The sequence below is a fragment of the Nuphar pumila genome, chromosome 15, assembly GCF_984573655.1.
Source record: "Nuphar pumila chromosome 15, dmNupPumi1.hap1.1, whole genome shotgun sequence".
In the NCBI taxonomy this organism is placed as follows: Eukaryota; Viridiplantae; Streptophyta; class Magnoliopsida; order Nymphaeales; family Nymphaeaceae; genus Nuphar; species Nuphar pumila.
Window position 1 is genome coordinate 39,452,548 of NC_143263.1, and position 18,747 is coordinate 39,471,294.

The 18,747-nt window shown below is 34.8% G+C and overlaps 1 protein-coding gene across 1 annotated transcript; it reads right to left on the reverse strand.

The window, feature by feature from the left end:
- Window positions 1-15,231: 15,231 nt before the first annotated feature.
- On the reverse strand, window positions 15,232-17,340 carry LOC149815187 (auxin-induced protein 22C-like). The gene is made up of 3 exons (XM_089988772.1): window positions 16,946-17,340; window positions 16,591-16,675; window positions 15,232-15,564 (listed from the first exon to the last, which is right to left on the reverse strand). Exons 1-3 carry the CDS (start codon window positions 17,292-17,294, stop codon window positions 15,459-15,461), a joined length of 540 nt encoding a protein of 179 aa, XP_089844898.1. The 5' UTR covers window positions 17,295-17,340; the 3' UTR covers window positions 15,232-15,458.
- Window positions 17,341-18,747: the final 1,407 nt, after the last annotated feature.

An 18,747-nucleotide genomic window follows, 5' to 3' on the forward strand; every position in this document is an offset into this window, starting at 1 on the left:
CTTCTGCATATTTGGACTGGACCTAAACCAATCAAATTCAAAACCAGATCACGAGTGGGTCCAAATCAGGACCTAAAAGAGTTTGGCACCAATCACCAATTCGGCCATCTTGTTTGACCCTTTCTAGTACCTTATCCCATTTCCCGTGATTTTTCCTATAAACAACCCTTGATTGCATCTGGGTTGCAGTGTTTGCATTAATTTCACTCCCTTTTTCTCACTCGATACCGAACCTTTTTCTCATGTTAATCCTCCCTTGTGGAGCTTATATTACAAATGGCCAACTTTGTCCTAACCCTAAACTTGTGTCCCATCTAAAAATATAGTAGTCAATACATATCTCTCTCTAAGCTTGAGGAACCACTTCCTACCTTGTTTATGTTTGGCTTAGAGGCAAACCCTACGGTCCCTACCTATCAAAAGGTCTTCCACTAATTCTCACACTTTCAAACAAATTAATTTGGTTTCCATCCAAGGATATGTTTTCCGTGACCAGCATGTGATTTTATTAAATGTGAAGTTGATTTGTGATCATTGGCCAACAAGGAAAGCCTAAAGGTCCCTTTAGGAGAAGGGCGTTGGAAAGAACCAAGGACATAGCCCCATAAAGGAGAGACAAGAGGGCAGTTGGAGAATTTAAGTATGCCCACCAAGATGCTAAATCATCACTGTACCATCTATCATGGAGAAACCACCATCATGCATGGTTCAAACATCCAGTTATAGGCTGAGGCATGTCATGTTGGCTATGGTCCTGTTTTGAGGTCAGTCGTGTAAAAATCTACAAGGACTAACTCCTTGCCCACTGGGAATAGTTTTCCATGGGACTTTTGTAGGTCTTGAATAAGTGAGAAATGAGACCCTCCTAAGGAAAATGTATTTTAGGTGCTGTTTGGGAGCCGGGGTTGAGAGAAGATCAGAGGGGTGATGGAAGTGGAGAAGAAAAATGAGAGACAAGACTGGAGTTGTTAAATACATCCTTGCTTGCTAGGATGTAGTTGAAAATAGTTCAGCTCCACCCCCCGTCTTTCTGCACTCTCAACACCATTATCATCTCCCAAAACCGGGTTATCAAACTCGTGTGAGGGTGGATGGTATTTAATTAAACCCTCATTAAATACCATCTATCATCCTATATCGAGCTCTCGAACAGAGCCATATAGATTCTCTATTTCAAACTGTCTAATTATTTTCTCCTTCACCCAAATCCTCCATCATCCCTTATATCATACCTTGAATTCTTTCTGATGTTCTAATTTAGCTCAAGGAGAAATCACTTCCTTCACTACATCATAATGGGATATCCAAATGACTAATGAAACAATGGAAAAAAATTTGAATCGATGTTGAACTCACTTTGCTTTTATTGACCTCTGCATCTATCAATTTATTAAGTTTTTCTAATAACAGAATTCCTGTTTACAATTGTGGATACCCTATTTTCTAATTAGGTGATGCTTTCTTTTCCAAATTAGGATATCATCCAAATTCACGAGTTGAAGAAAGTACGTTTACCTAATTAGGTAAGCTTCATTGCAAATTAGATAAATCTATATCAAACGCATCAACTTTTTCTTTTTGTATAAGCATCAAATCCTACTTAGATAATGCAATATTCATATAAAAAAATACTTGGATAATGCAATATTACTCTTTCAAGTTTGTGATAAACCCAAGTTTGCAGGTGACCAACTGAAGGAGCTCAGATAGACCTTGAAAAAAACTTTACAATGCCGAAAACATTGAATATGATGTGATAGCTCTATTAGATAAATCTATATCAAACGCATCAACTTTTGCTTTTTGTATAAGCATCAAATCTTACTTGGATAATGTAATATTACTCTTTCAAGTTTGTGATTAACCCAAGTTTGCAGGTGACCAACTGAAGGTGCTCAGATAGACCTTGAAAAAAGCTTTTACAATGCAGAAAACATTGAACACAATATGATGTGATAGCTAAATTTATGTTTGTGTGTATACTAAGTTGAAGGGATCACGTCACGAGTTTGAAATTGAAGGGTACACGTCCCTTGCCACAAGGCCGAATCTAAGCCCTGGTAGACTAGGGGGGCTGAGGGTTTTTTCGCAAATGAGCTTACTGTGTTTGGTGGTTTTCCACATTTATCAAAAGAACAAAAAGAAAAAATGCTAGTAATCATGTTTAGTTTAATGTATCATGGTATAACGAAAACAATATTTTTTTATTTCTAAATTTTATAGAGAAAAAGAAAAAAGCCACTGAAGGGGTTTGAGCTCTAGACAACTAGTCTAAATGGTGTGATTGAAATCCAGATGTCATGTTTGACTCCTTTCGATGTCTTCTATAATTTTATGTAAAACGTATTATTAGGATAAAAATACTTTGTGATGTTATTTTTGCACTGGAATTTTGTTTTTTAGTAACTGCTAGTAATTTGGAGAACTGCCAAAGCACTTTAGATTTTTATTTAGACAGCAAACTTTTTTAATTCAGCTTTCAAAAAACAAATTTCAATTGGTATACTTGAATTCAAATTTAACTTCAAATATCAATTATAAACCAAATGTAACTTGGATATTTCAAATCAAATTAGAATTTCACATTCAAGTTTGAAGCTTAAATTGAATTGCAAATTTTTATTTGAAACTAAATTGACAACTGAAATCTAAAGTTGAATTTAACATGCAAAATCAATTTTCAAATCTAAGTATGAATTTGTAACAAACTCAAATTCAAATTGAAATGCAACTTTGAACCTTGACTTAGAACTTGTATTAAATTTAAATTCGGAAGTTCAAATTTTAATTCAAAATTGAAAATAGAATAAAAAAACAAAAATTCAAATTTATGTTTGATTGGTAAATTGAAAATTCAAAATGAAGCTTCCTTCAGAATTTGAAATTAACATTTAACTTTTATATTTCAAAATATGGATTCAATTTCACTTTCAAAATTCAAATTCAATTTTGAAGCCAAACTTAAAATTGAAACCCAAGTTTTTGAAATTCCACTAGAGGGGGGTGAATAGTGAAATACAATACAGATCGATAAAATAAAATAATCAGGCAATAAGGCACAACACATAAAACACAGAATTTATACTGGTTCGGTCAAAACCCAGACCTACATCCAGTCCCCAAGCAAACCACTTGAGCTTTTCCACTATAACATCCGAGTCACCGGATAAATAGTACAACACCCTCTTCCTCAGAGGTCTTCTTCTCTCAACAGAGAAGGGGCACACCCTCTTTCACAGAGGTCTTCTTCTCTCAACAGAGAAGGACAGCACCCTCTTACACAGAGGTCTTCTTCTCTCAACAGAGAAGGGCACACCCTCTTTCACAGAGGTCTACTTCTTTCAACAAAGAAGGAAAACAGTGAATAACAGAAAGTTACAATACTTCTTATAGAACCTTCAGAATGATATGAATGCACGAATGAAGGATTCTCAGAATGTTCTGTTCTTTTCACTCAGAGGATACTCTTTGTCAAAGAGCTATACTTGACTTTTTCTCTTTTCTTTCTTTTCTTTTTCTCTTTCTTTTTCAAGGCTCTCTTTTCAAATATCGAATAGGAATTTTTCTCGTTGTAAGCTCACATGTCCATTCCATGTTGAATAGTTCATTTGAGTGTGTTTATATAACTTTTAAAAAAGTAGTCGTTACTTTTTGAAATCGTAGCCTTTTTGAGATGTGAAATGTTATGTCATTTCAAAAACATCTTTAGAGAAATTCGAGAAAGCCTTTTTCCATAAAAGTAAAATATAGGGTACACTAGTCGTTGTAATTTTTTAGGTAATATATATTTTATGTAAAAAGTTCATTTCTTACAATAGTACATTTAACGTTGGATTGTAGGCTATTATGTAGTTTTGTCTTTATTCTAATTAATGATTTGAGGTACACAATTACTTCTTTACTTTAAATGAGTGTAAGTACAATGGGTGCTTTGAGATATTTATTTGTACATAGTCATGTCGTGTTTTCTTTATGTTGTGTTTTTCAAAGTCTTTAGAGAGAATAAAGACTACAAGAAAGTCAACATTCTTGAGAAGGATATTTAACAAGGATTTCTTACAGAAGGTATTTAATGCTATACAAAGAGAATGATGACTTCAAGTAAGTCGACATTCTATGGGTTTGTAAAAAGGTAACTAGAGTCTTTTCAAAACTTTTATTATATTTGCTTTCTTTGTGTAGCCGATTTCATGTTTTTGTCTTTTTCCTATATTTGAAATCATTTCTTTAAAGAAGGTAACTAGAGCCTTTTCAAAAAATATTATATTTGTTTTTCTTTGTGTAGCCGATTTCATGTTTTGTCTTTTTCCTACTTTTAAAAACATTACTTTTCAAGTTGTCTTGTATATGATATAAGGTACAATTATTACATTTTGAAATCATGTCAAAATACCTTTTTCATAAAGTGTTGTAAGAAGGTACAATTATCAAAAAGGAACTTTTTGAAACTATCGTATACTTTTATGAAATAGCTTTTATGAGTGAGTATGTAATATGCAATATGCATGTTCCTGAAGGTTATGTTACATATGACTCTAAAGAAAAAAAAAATCTTCATCATGAGGTAGCCAATCTCTTCAGTTGATCTTTAGGAATGCATGGCTCATCAAGCTTTTTCTTCAAAGAGTATGATTGCACCATAGTTGTACTTGAACAGGAAGTCTCCATCCTTTTTGGGTGAGATATCCTTGCATCAAATACTCGTTAGATTTATGGCAAAACATATTCAGTCATAATATAACATTTTTTCAAGAGGACATATTATCATATCATATAAAATCAAATACGACAGTGTATCATATTATGTGACATTAAAACAGAGTTTCTCAACATTCTCCCCCTTTTTATGATGACAAAATATGCTCCCCCTGTCAAAAAGACATTATGCATAGAAATAATAATATTATAAAATATTAAAAAATGTTTAAAGAGAGTATTTCTCCAATAATGGAGACAGGTTTTCTCCCCCTTTGTCATAGACAAAAAGGAAGGGATCAGAGTAAGAGAGTTATTACAAACCAATAATAAATATTATAGTCCAAACAAATAAGTTTATTCCGAAGGTGGAGTAGGTTGATGGGCGTCACGATCCGGTTGACGGGTTTGGAGAGTCTGCTGCAACAAGGCTTGATTGCAAAGGATACGATCCTGAGAATGCTGGACATCCATTAGTGTAGAGAAGTAATCAAAGTTGAATATTGGATCTTCTTCATCAGAGCCGGGAAGGTGCAGGGACCTTAGATTGAAGGAAGTAGCATCGAGGACCTGAGAGGGATGGAGGATAACTTCGTTTTGAAGGGGTACTTTGAAGTATTTTAAAATGGGAGTTATGAAACACCCGAAAAGAAGAGGCTGAAATTTTTTATAACGAATAAAAAGGTCGAAAAGAATGTTGGACCAGTTTATTTGAGTAGAGGAAAAAATTGCATAGATAAGGAGACAGATTTTTCTTGGCACTAATCTCTTGCGTGGAGGCTTGGGATAGATATTGTGGAGAAGAATCTGAGCAAGTAGTTGAGCATGAGGTTGGAGATTCCTCATGGGCCAGGGAAGTTGTGTGCAATGGGTACAGAGAAGAATTTTTCGAAGCACTGAGCGGTCGAGTGGTACGATGTTGTTGAGGTCTGTGCCGGTGGAAGGAAGGTTTAGAATTCTACCTAGGTCGGAAGCATCGAAGAAAATCAGTTGTCCTCGGACTTTGCTGGTGATGGAAGTTTGCTCATGATCAGAGGAAAAAATTGTGTAGAATAGTCGAACGAGTTCAGGATAGTAGGCAGCTTGGGATGAAGATCCTAGTAGGTGTTTGAGTTCGGGGAGAGATCTGTCTAGGTCAAATAACATGAAGTCTTCATAGTGAACCAACTTACCTTCGTGAATTGGGCGAGAGCAAAGTAAGTTGTAGTTGTGAAAAAGATCTGGATACCTTAGATCGGCGGCAGTGATTACCTTGTTTGAGGAGGAAGCCATTGCAAAAGGGAGTTGAGAGAGAAGGAACGAGTTTGAAAGTATGTATGAAGATAGTGGGATACAAGTGGTATTGGTGAGGAATGAACCAATCTATTAAATAGAAGAGAGAAAATAATTGTGATAAGAATTGAATGACAATGGAAGTGAATGATTTTTGGATTGTAGTTTGAATAAGGAAATTCGTGAGTTGTAAGTTAAGGGGCTTGTGAATGACAAATCAAATCAATGGTGGAAGATAGTGTATTATATTGGTATGTATGTTAAGAAGAACATAGTTTTGAACAAATATACTATGGGAGAGTTTATCGAGTAGTGAGAAGTGTCATGAATTGAGTATGGAGTGTCATATTGAAGAGAGTGAATAAAATAATGGCCTAATAAAACAAACAACTTTTTCTACAAGATATTACTTTATGTGGAAGCATTCCAAATTCGTGAAGAGTGATTTTGGAATAAGACAAACAAAGATAAGTGAGTGAGAGGCAATAATTTGTTATTTAAGAAGTATATATTTTGATATGCGTGGAAGAAGAATGAATAGACATAAAGAAGGGTGATGCGGATATGTAGAGAAATGAGAGTGGTCATAAAGGACAACAATCACTTGATGTTAGATATGATATGTATGACACAAAGTGGAGAGACAAGAAATAAAGTTTTCCTTAAGGACAAGTTTTTAAAGAATCTCGATTTGAGAGAGATATAAAATATATGAGAGAGTCATGGTCACGGATGGAAAGTCACTTCGTATGAGATAAAGAGAGAAAGAGGTACTTGTAGTACTAATGTCGAAAAAGAGAGTTTATAAAATATGTGAAGGATGAAGGGATGATAATAGATTATACTTAAGCTATGAAATAACCGATGATATAGTAAAATTTTTCGTGAGATATACTTACTTAAAAGGTGGTAAAATAAATAATCATTTTATACGAGGTATTAAGATTTTAGTGGAGTATCTTGATAGGAGGTCATGAAAAGGAATATATCACATGAATATAAGCAATGAAGAACAATGATTAAAGTTATGAGGAATATAATATCATGTTTGAAGGTTGGCTATCTTATCGTATGAGAGGTTGTCACAAGAAGACAAAAGATAAAAAGGTGTAGTGAAATGAATGATGTGATCAACATCATGATAGCTTTTTACTTAATGTAAATGGTTCTTATGGATATACGTGAAGGAGATAGGACAAGAATTCATAATGATAGTGTACTTTAAAGATGACAAGTTGAAAGACATAAAGAATGTGTCATGATGAAGGTGTTTTTATAAGTATACAGAGTATACGTAAATATGAAAACATAGTTTGACTTTGAATAGTAAAACGTAAAAAATTAATAAGAAATAAACTTTTTAAAATAAGATTTTATCATAACTTATAAGAAGTATTCAACTTAATAAGTGTGATTAATTTATAAGTCACTTAGTTTGCATATTCCTAGTTCTCTTCTAATTCGTGTAAAGTCTTCATGTTTCAATGGTTTAGTGAATATGTCTGCTAACTGTTGATTAGTGGGTATGAATTCGAGTTTAATTATGTTGTTTAAGACTTGTTATATTAAGAAGTGGTGTCTTATTTGAATGTGCTTAGTTCGTGAGTGTAAAATAGGATTCTTAGATAAGTTTATAGCACTAGTATTATCACAAAAAATAGTTGTATTTTCAAAATTTAAACCAAAATCTTTTAAGGTTTGTTTCATCCAGATAACTTGTGTGCAAGCTAGGCTAGCAGCAATGTATTCAGCTTCAGTAGTTGATAAGGATACACAGTTTTGTTTCTTACTGAACCATGATACTAGTGAGTGCCCTAGCATATGACATGTTCCACTTGTGCTTTTTCTGTCAGATTTACTTCCAGCAAAGTCAGCATCGCTGTATGAGATTAGATCAAATGTAGAAGATTTTGAATAGAATAATCCAAAATCAACTGTGTCTTTTAAATATCTCATTATTCTTTTTACAGCTTTAAGATGTGATTCTTTTGGATTTGACTAAAATCTAGCACACAAGCAAACACTGAACATGATATCTGGACGACAAATAGTTAAATAGAGAAGTGATCCTATCATACCTCGATATACCTTTGTATCAACAGACTTATCATCTTCATCTTTGTCCAAAACAGTAGTAGTGCTCATAGGAGTAGTTTTTGAAGTAGTTGAGTTCATGTTGAACCTCTTCAGAAGTTCACGAGCATACTTAGATTGATTGATGAAAACTCCATCCGTGGTTTGCTTAATATGCAGTCCAAGAAAGTATGTGAGTTCTCCCATCATACTCATTTCAAATTCTTTCTGCATGGACTTAGAAAATTCTTCACAAAGAGTGTTGTTAGTAGATCCAAAGATGATATCGTTTACATATATTTGAACAATTAGGGTATGATTATTCACTATTTTTACAAATAATGTAGAGTCTGCTTTGCCTACAGAAAAACCAGTTTTTAACAAAAAGGTTTTAAGTCTATCATACCAAACACGAGGTGCTTGTTTTAATCCATATAAAGCACGTTTGAGTTTGAAAACATGATCCGGATATTGTTCGTTTTCAAATCCTAGAGGTTGTTTTACATAAACTTCTTCATTTATAAAACCATTTAGAAACGCACTTTTAACATCCATTTGATATAGTTTAAAATCCATAAAGCTTGCATATGCTAAAAACATCCTAATAGATTCAAGTCTAGCAACAGGAGCAAAAGTTTCATCAAAATCAATACCTTCCTCCTGGTTGTATCCTTGAGCTACTAGTCTTGCCTTGTTTCTTATAACATTACCTGTTTCATCTAGCTTGTTTCTGAAGATCCATCTTGTCCCAATGATCTGATGATCCTTTGGTCTTGGTACAAGATCCCAAACTTCATTCCTTTGGAATTGATTCAGTTCTTCAGTCATGGCTAACATCCAGAACTCATCAATGATGGCTTCATCAATCTTCTTTGGTTCAAGTTGAGAAATGAAAGCCATGTTTGCAATCCGTTCTAGCTGAGCTCTAGTTTGAACCCCCTTTGTCAGGTCTCCCAAAATCTGCTTTTGAGGATGATCTTTGATATCGACAAATGTTCTTTGATGATCATCTTCAATAGACTTAGCTGTGTTATCTAAAAATAAATCTGTACTTTCAACATCATCATCGTTAGTTTGCTTATGAACAGATTGATCAATAGATTCACAAAAACTAAAATGCATAGATTCTTGAATAGTATTAGAACTCTTATTGAAAATTTTGTATGCTTTACTATGACTTGAATATCCTAAGAATATGCCTTCAACGGATTTAGCATCAAATTTATCCAGGCTATCTTTTGTGTTTAGGATAAAGCATTTACATCCAAAGACTTTGAAATAGTCTATTCTTGGAGTCTTGTCATGGAATAATTCATAGGGAGTTTTATTTAATAAGGGTCTAATGAGAACTCTATTTGTTATGTAGCATACAGTGTTAACAGCTTCTGCCCAAAAAGATTTAGCAAGATTATTGTGTTGGAGCATAGTTCTAGCAGATTCCTGAAGGGTTCTATTCTTTCTTTCTACTACACCATTTTGTGGTGCAGCTCTAGGAAACGCAAAGTTATGAGAAATGCCATGCAAGTTACAAAAATTTACAAAAAGTTCATTTTCAAATTCTCCTCCATGATCACTACGGATTTTCACAATAGAACAAGATTTTTTATTTTGTAATTTTTTACATAAGATTTCAAATTGACAAAACGTGTCACTTTTGTTTTTCAAAAATATTGCCCAAGTAAATCTTGAGTAGTCATCTACAATAACAAAAACGTATTTATTGTGATTATGACTAGCTACTCTAGAGGGACCAAAAAGATCCAGGTGGAGAAGCTCTAAAGGTCTTTTGCTTGAAATGATATTTTTTTATTTGAAAGATGATTTTGACAGTTTTCCTAATTGACATGCATCACAAAAATAATCTTTTTTAAAAGATATTTTGGGTAACCCACGTACTAACTTATCTTTAGCTAATTTAGACATGTACTTAGAGTTGACATGACCCATTCTTATGTGCCATAAATGTTGTGAGTCATTATTAGCTATGAGGCAATGTTCTGTGATATTTTCTAGGTATAGTTCATATATATTATTCTTTCTTATACCTTTTAAGATGATGTTTTTGTTTGTGTCTGTTATGAGACATGTATCATGATTAAAGCTAACATTATAACCTGTGTCACACATTTGACTGATACTTAGGAGGTTATGTTTTAAGCCTTTAACAAGGAGAACGTCTTTGATAAGAGGTTTATCTATGTTACCAATATTACCAATACCAATTATCAAACATTTGTTGTTATCTCCAAAGGTGACGGTTCCTCCTTCTTTATGATGAAGAACAGCAAAAAGGTCTGGATGTCCTGTCATGTGCTTTGAACATTCACTATCTAGTATTCATCTGTTCTTCTTCTTTGGAGCCTGCAAAACATTAAGTAAATCCTTTTTTTGGTACCCAATCGGGTCCTTTTTTGTTAGACTTTGGAACCCATATCCATTTTGATTTGGGTTTGTCTACAGCTTTAGAGGAGTTCAAAAAATTATAGTACTCCTTTTTAGGTTCAGAAGAACCTTTCACAAAAGTGGTCTTTTGATTCATACAAGAAGGCTTGTTGAAATGAGAGTAGCCAATACCATTCTTGTAGAAATAGACTTTCTGAGAGGATAAGAGTTTATCCAAGTTCTCTTTTCCTTTAGTAAACTTAAAAACCGTTTTCAAGAGGTTCTCAGTTTTACTTTTTAATTCTGAAATTTCTACTTGCAGATTTTTAGTTTTGGAGCTAGTAGAAGATATTTCAGAAGTGAGCATAAAATTTTTCTTTTTCAACTCAGAGTTTTCACTGCTGAGTTTTTCATTTTTCTGGGAAAGCTCTAAATTTTCAGATTTTAAAGTTTTATTTTTGAAGCTTAATTTTCTAAATTCTTCAAATAGTTCTTGAAAAGCATCTAGAAGTTCTTCAAAGGAAAAATCAGAAATTTCACTTACAGAACTTTCGTTTGCCATTAAGCACATGTTTGCAGTTTCAGCTTCATCATCACTTGACTCTTCACTGGTGGATGGTTCTGAGTCATCCCATTGAGCATGCAGAGCCTTTTTCTTGAAGAACCTCTTCTTTGGTTCCTCGGTCTTGGACTTTCTTTTGAGAAGGGGACAGTCACGCCTCAAGTGACCTGGCTTATTACACTAATAGCACATGGGATCTTCCTTAGGATCTTTTCTTTCTTTGTGCTTGTTTGGAAGTCGGTTTCTTCTCATGAAGTGCTGGAATTTTCTGGTTAGTAGCGCAATTTCGGATTCTTTATCTGAGTCTTCATTCTTAGATAGAGCTGGAAAAGCTAGAGTTTTCTTTACCGGTTGTTCATCTTCCCTTCTTTCTTTCATGTGGACTTCATAGGCCATAAGATTGTCTATTAAGTCGTTCAGAGTAAGCTTAGATAAATCTTGAGCTTCTTCAATAGCTGTAGTCTTTTTCTCTCAATCAGTTGTGAGAGATCTCAAGATTTTCTTCACCTTTTCTGTCTGGGAATATGTTACACTCAGAGATTTCAGATCGTTGGTGAATCTGGTAAACATCTCTGTGATGGGTTCATCTTTGTTCATTTTGAACAACTCATATTTTCTGACAAGAGATGAGATTTTGGCTTCTTTCACATTGTTGGTTCCTTCATGAATAACCTCTAAAGAATGTCAAATATCATATGCAGATTCACATATAGATATTCTATTGAATTCGTTCTGATCAATGACACAATATAAGTCATTCATAGCCTTTTCATTTAGGTTTGCCATTTTCTTTTCTTCATCAGACCACAAGTTATAGTTTGCGAATGAAGATGTGTATGGATGCTCAACAATTTTCCATACAGCAAAATCTATGGATTTGAGAAATATAGTCATTCTGCACTTCCAGTATCCATAGTTGGAGCCGTTGAAGAAAGGAGGACGAGATGCGTGTTGACCTTCAATATCACGAGCATAAGAGGTAGATGCCATTTATGCTGGAAGACTTGTTATGTCGAAAACAGCAAACCTGCTCTGATACCAAATGAAATTCCACTAGAGGGGGGGTGAATAGTGAAATACGATACAGATCGATAAAATAAAATAATCAGGCAATAAGGCACAACACATAAAACACAGAATTTATACTGGTTCAGTCAAAACCCAGACCTACATCCAGTCCCCAAGCAAACCACTTGAGTTTTTCCACTATAACATCCGAGTCACCGGATAAATAGTACAACACCCTCTTCCTCAGAGGTCTTTTTCTCTCAACAGAGAAGGGGCACACCCTCTTTCACAGAGGTCTTCTTCTCTCAACAGAGAAGGACAGCACCCTCTTACACAGAGGTCTTCTTCTCTCAACAGAGAAGGGCACACCCTCTTTCACAGAGGTCTACTTCTTTCAACAAAGAAGGAAAATAGTGAACAACAGAAAGTTACAATACTTCTTATAGAACCTTCAGAATGATATGAATGCACGAATGAAGGATTCTCAGAATGTTCTGTTCTTTTCACTCAGAGGATACTCTTTGTCAAAGAGCTATACTTGACTTTTACTCTTTTCTTTCTTTTCTTTTTCTCTTTCTTTTTCAAGGCTCTCTTTTCAAATATCGAATAGGAATTTTTCTCGTTGTAAGCTCACATGTCCATTCCATGTTGAATAGTTCATTTGAGTGTGTTTATATAGCTTTTAAAAAAGTAGTCGTTACTTTTTGAAATCGTAGCCTTTTTGAGATGTGAAATGTTATGTCGTTTCAAAAACATCTTTAGAGAAATTCGAGAAAGCCTTTTTCCATAAAAGTAAAATATAGGGTACACTAGTCGTTATAATTTTTTAGGTAATATATATTTTATGTAAAAAGTTCATTTCTTACAATAGTACATTGAACGTTGGATTGTAGGCTATTATATAGTTTTGTATTTATTCTAATTAATGATTTGAGGTACACAAGTACTTCTTTACTTTAAATGAGTGTAAGTACAATGAGTGCTTTGAGATATTTATTTGTACATAGTCATGTCAAGTGTTTTCTTTATGTTGTGTTTTTCAAAGTCTTCAGAGAGAATGAAGACTACAAGAAAGTCGACATTCTTGAGAAGGATATTTAACAAGGATTTCTTACAGGAGGTATTTAATGCTATACAAAGAGAATGATGACTTCAAGTAAGTCGACATTCTATGGGTTTGTAAAAAGGTAACTAGAGTCTTTTCAAAACTTTTATTATATTTGCTTTCTTTGTGTAGCTGATTTCATGTTTTTGTCTTTTTCCTATATTTGAAATCATTTCTTTAAAGAAGGTAACTAGAGTCTTTTCAAAACATATTATATTTGTTTTTCTTTGTGTAGCCGATTTCATGTTTTGTTTTTTTCCTACTTTTAAAAACATTACTTTTCAAGTTGTCTTGTATATGATATAAGGTACAATTATTACATTTTGAAATCACGTCAAAATACTTTTTTCATAAAGTGTTGTAAGAAGGTACAATTATCAAAAAGGAACTTTTTGAAACTATCGTATACTTTTATGAAATAGCTTTTATGAGTGAGTATGTAATATGCAATATGCATGTTCCTGAAGGTTTTGTTACATATGACTCTAAAGAAGAAAAAAATCTTCATCATGAGGTAGCTGATCTCTTCAGTTGATCTTTAGGAATGCATGGCTCATCAAGCTTTTTCTTCAAGGAGTATGATTGCACCATAGTTGTACTTGAACAGGAAGTCTCCATCCTTTTTGGGTGAGATATCCTTGCATCAAATACTCGTTAGATTTATGGCAAAACATATTTAGTCATAATATAACATTTTTCAAGAGGACATATTATCATATCATATAAAATCAAATACGACAGTGTATCATATTATGTGACATCAAAACAAAGTTTCTCAACAGTTTTAATTTTAATGAAAATTGAAATTCAAATATGAATTTGAATTTGAATTAGAACTTTCGATTTGAAACTAAATTAAGTTCTCAAATCAAGAGTTGAATTCAACATGCAAACTCTAACTAAATTCAAATTTCCTTTCAAAATGAAATTTAAAGTGAAAATCAATGATGGATTTTGAATTAAAATTTGAATTCAAACTTGGATTTTGAGTTTAAATTCCTATTGAAATTCATTCAAATTTCATCCAAACTTAATTCAATCTCAAAGTTCATTCAAATTCGATATTCGAATTTAAATTTGAACTTTCAAATTCAAATTTGATGTTAATGAAAAGTGAAATTTTAATTAAACTAAAATTTTGAATTTGAATTGAAGTTGAAATTCAAATTTAAGTATGAATTTGAAATAAAAACTCAATTTCAAATCTAAATTCCGATTCTTCACCAACCTCTCCTCTAAACGTTTCCTCATTTCTGGCTTTCCTAATGAAACCCTTTTTTATAAAGATGGGCAAAGGAACATGGAAAAGAAAAACTTTTCAAGAAAACTCTAGGATGGATTTAATTTTGTAGGACGATCTTGGATTAAATCCCATAGTTCCTATGCTCTAACTTGTTTTCTTCAAGGAAGGACTTCTAAACCTGGTGTTTCACCCAAATGTCCTCATTGGAGGGATGCTGTTGTTGTTACCACCAGAATGCTTGAAGAGGAGATAATCTTCCTAGTGCAGCTGAGATTTTAGAGGTTTTATGGAGCTTTGATCGGGTCTAATTCTTATGGATTGACAAACACCATAACTTCCATGCATGCAGCCTAACTAGACTAAATTGTATGGATAGTGATATAATTTGGAAAGGAAAGCAATCTCCTTTTGTAACTGCATCATCATATTTGTTCGCTGGTGGGGGTCTTCCTAACCTCAGCTTGACAATAAAAAAAATTTTGTTTTTTCAAGAAAAATCTCATATACTTGTCCATTTTTTTACCGTATTTTTTTAATTTTGAAATCAAGTTAAACCCGCGTATATTCTTCTGTGATTTTTTTTCCTAACTCCTTTTTTTTATGCCGTCTTCTTATGATCAGTCAAATCGCTTTAAAAATGATTTGACATCTTCACCGTCCATTGTGTCCTCTCACCAGGACCCGTGGTCTTTATGCAATTTGTGGACGGCGATGATACCAAATCACTTTCCTTAAAGTGATTTGGCAAATCACCTGTTCCAGTCTCTGTATTAACAACCACACATGCAAAATATCACAAACATGTAAGATTATTTGATTAGTTCACAAAAAAAAATGGTATTTGGTCTAGACTGGGAAAAATACCAAGCCAGCCAAGTAAAACAAGAAGTATCTGCAATATTAGTCTCTTTTCATTTTCCTTATAATAAACTTCTGTGTAATTGAATTGGACATAGTACATGTGTAAGAGCACAGTGTGCTCCTTGCTTGGTTGAAGAGAGAGAGAGAGAGAGAGAGCAGCAGCTGCTGCAGCAGCACAGCAGCAGCATGGTTGGCCTGCCTCAGAATCTGATTTGAGATGAATGAAGCAAGTTGGTTCCTCAATTCTCTGACCAGTTTTAGGACAGTTTACACCTTTTTCTGGGCTCCCCAAAACCTGTACTGATGTTGATTGCCTCCGTTCTTCTCATAATCCTTAGCCTTTTGCATGACTCAACAAACATCCTGCAAGGTTAATTATCATTAGAATAAATCCTTTAATTAATCAATTAAATGTGGGGAAATGATGTAGCTGTGAGGACAAGGGAAGAATTGGGTCAGAACCAAGTTGGATCTAGGTGCAGACCTAAGATGATTAAACCCTTTAACTGGGTGTGATTCGGTTCTATTTGTTGGGATCTGGATCAGATATATAAAGGATCCGACTAAGAAAAAAAGGGAGACAATCTGTGATGTTCTGTATTACCGAACTGGCTCTGTGATGTTCGGACACTTGGATCCAGATACCATGAGGTTATTTCCCTCTTTTTTATGGGCTAGATACATTCAGACAGATCAGATCCAGATCTTGCTATATGCAATGAACAATCTGAATGTGTATCCGTCCTATTCAGATCCACTAGTTTCCTTTTGGATCAGATCCAGATCATCTACCGATTTGTGGCAGGACCCAGGACTACTTGTTCTGTGCTACCAGATCCAATAATAGTCCTTGCTTGTCACATATTATGTTTTATGAGGGCAAGGGAATCACTAAAATGTCAGAACTGAACCTTACAGAAACATATCCAGATCCAGATCTAGGATCATTCACAGATCAGAAATTTGTCTTGCTGAAACTTCCCAGATCTAACTTGGACCCAAAGCAATTTTTAGCCTTAGATCCAAGGTGTTGCAACCTGGATCCAGAAAATATCACTATGCTTGACGCTGATGTGAAAATCAAGATGCAGATCCGGATTTTTGTCACATATTCCTGAGCCTGATCTGAAACCAACTTGCGTAATCAGGATCCTACCATTTTTCTGATCCTAATCCCAATGGTCAGATCCATATGTACAGAGGCACATATCTGTCTGATCATAACCCAACTTGACCAACTTCTGTGGGGATCTTCCCTTCTGCACAAGGCCACTAGACAACCCCCCCCCCCCCTACCACCACCACCACCACCACCACCACCCAACACAAAAAAAAAATCCCTACATGATAAAAAAAATGCAAGAAATTAAGGTGGAAATTGATACTTACTTCCATGGCACATCTCCAACTAGCATCCAGTCTCCATCCTTATCTTCATAAATAGTGTTATACTCTGAGTTACTGCAATCATCCGCTGCAGTTGCATCAAGCAATAATTAGTATTTGTTTCACCTTAACTCGTGAATTGATCATATTAATTAAGACCAACTAAAAATTACATTGGAAAATCAATTCTGTATTGGGTAGGTCAAAAAAATATACTAGCAAAAAGGAATGAAAAGTCCTAAGAATTTTTTGTTTTCAATTTTCTTTTGAGCAACCACCTTTAAAAAAAAAAAAATCAAATTCTTCAATCAAGATCAAAAGTGTAGAAAGAAGACGGAATGTAGCCGGCTGAGCTTACCGAGTGAAAGATTGGAAAACATGGTCTCGAACACACCGGAGAGATCAGGATATCCCTTGTAGGACTCGAGGTGGATTTTCCTAAGGAATGGGGCTCCATCCATGCTCACTTTCACATATAACTCTGGCCTCTCTTTCCCAGCCCTCCCCTTGAGGCTGCTCTTCCTGTAGGAGCAGATGGGTGGCCAACCCACAACCTTGTGGGCCTTCTCCTCTTCCGTTGAGCTGCCTTCATCCTCACCATCAGACACATCCATGAAGCTTCTCTTCTTGGTTGGCTCAGTGGCCTCTGAGCCAGGCAGGCCCAGCCTGAGCTCTGTGATCTCCAGCTCTAGGGCTTTGGTTTCCATCCTCTTTTTTATTTTTTTCTCTTGCTTTGCTTTCTTTTCTTGCAGTTTGGTTGGTATTGCTGTTGAGTTAGGTCAGTTTTATACACCTTTGCTTTGTGGGGTGGGGCCTACAAAAAGGGAACAGGGGTTAAGCCTTTACCAGGGCAACGGTCGGTCACATGATTGACAATGGGGTTGCTGTTGGGGCCCACAGGTACTTGCAATAGCAGACAAATCGTACGTCTGTTAGAATGATGATGGGAGTTTAGGGTTTTCATCCAAGCCGTTGACTGTGGCATGGGGACAGGCCCATGTGGGTGGGCCTGCCATAGGTCTTTGGGGGCATTACACCCTCATGCAAGGGTGTCAACGGGTCGGGTTTGGTTCGGACTTAGGTGGAACCAGACCTGGATCCGATTTTCGAGTATGGTATCGGATTTGGGTCTAATCGGACCCACTATAAGAGAAACCATACCCGGACTCGATAAGAACTACATGTACAAGACCCAGGCCATACCCTGTAAAATATAAAAATTTGCGAGCCTTAGTATAAAATTTCACAAACTATACCAGCCTCTATGTATTAATCGGACCTTCAAGTCCAGACCCGAGTCTTAATCGGATCTTATTATTTATCACCATACCTGAATCCTATAGAGTTTGGTGTGGGTCGGGTCCGAATAAACCCGACCCGTTGACACCCCTACATGCAAGCCAGGCATGCTACCATCAATATATGCATGTATGTCTTTATAGTTTGATACGGGACCGGGTATATAGTAATCGTACCAAAATATGTCGCAAGAATACAAAGATACACGAGGATGCATTGACACGGCTTCAACTTGCAAAGTTCGAATTCGTTTTCAAAATAGTACACGTGGAAACATTTTTTTGATTTTTAATTGATAAACATGTATTTTATATATCTTAATATTACAAATATTTTTATTAACGCATTATTAAAATTAATAAAATAAAAATATTAAAATAATGGCAGTATGAATTCGTGTCCGAGTTAACATATCCTAGCGTGTCCAGTCGTATCACCAAGGAAACGCACCTAAAGGTACGAAGAACCTAAAAGTCCTCTCGTATACTATTCTTAATGAAAATTTCTACAAAAGAATGGCGTGTCCCGTCCCCTTTTTTGCCATGTCTATTTGTTTGGGCTGTCCTTTATGCATTAATTAATGGTGTCTTTTTTATTTTCAAAAGAAGAAAAAGAATCAGCAAATACAGAAGCAATTTTTCGAAGCATTGAACATAATAAAAATTAATTATTTGACAAAAAAATATCTGAACAAAAAAGTGAAATAAAAAAAACTGGTTTGTTAAGCGATCTTTTAGAAAGAAAAAAAAACATTAATGCAAAACACGCAACATGGGCAGCAGGGAGGCATGTGTAGTGCTTTATGGGCCAGGTACTGGATCCAGTTGTTCGATCTGCTCTCATTTTTTTGGACGTTGTAGG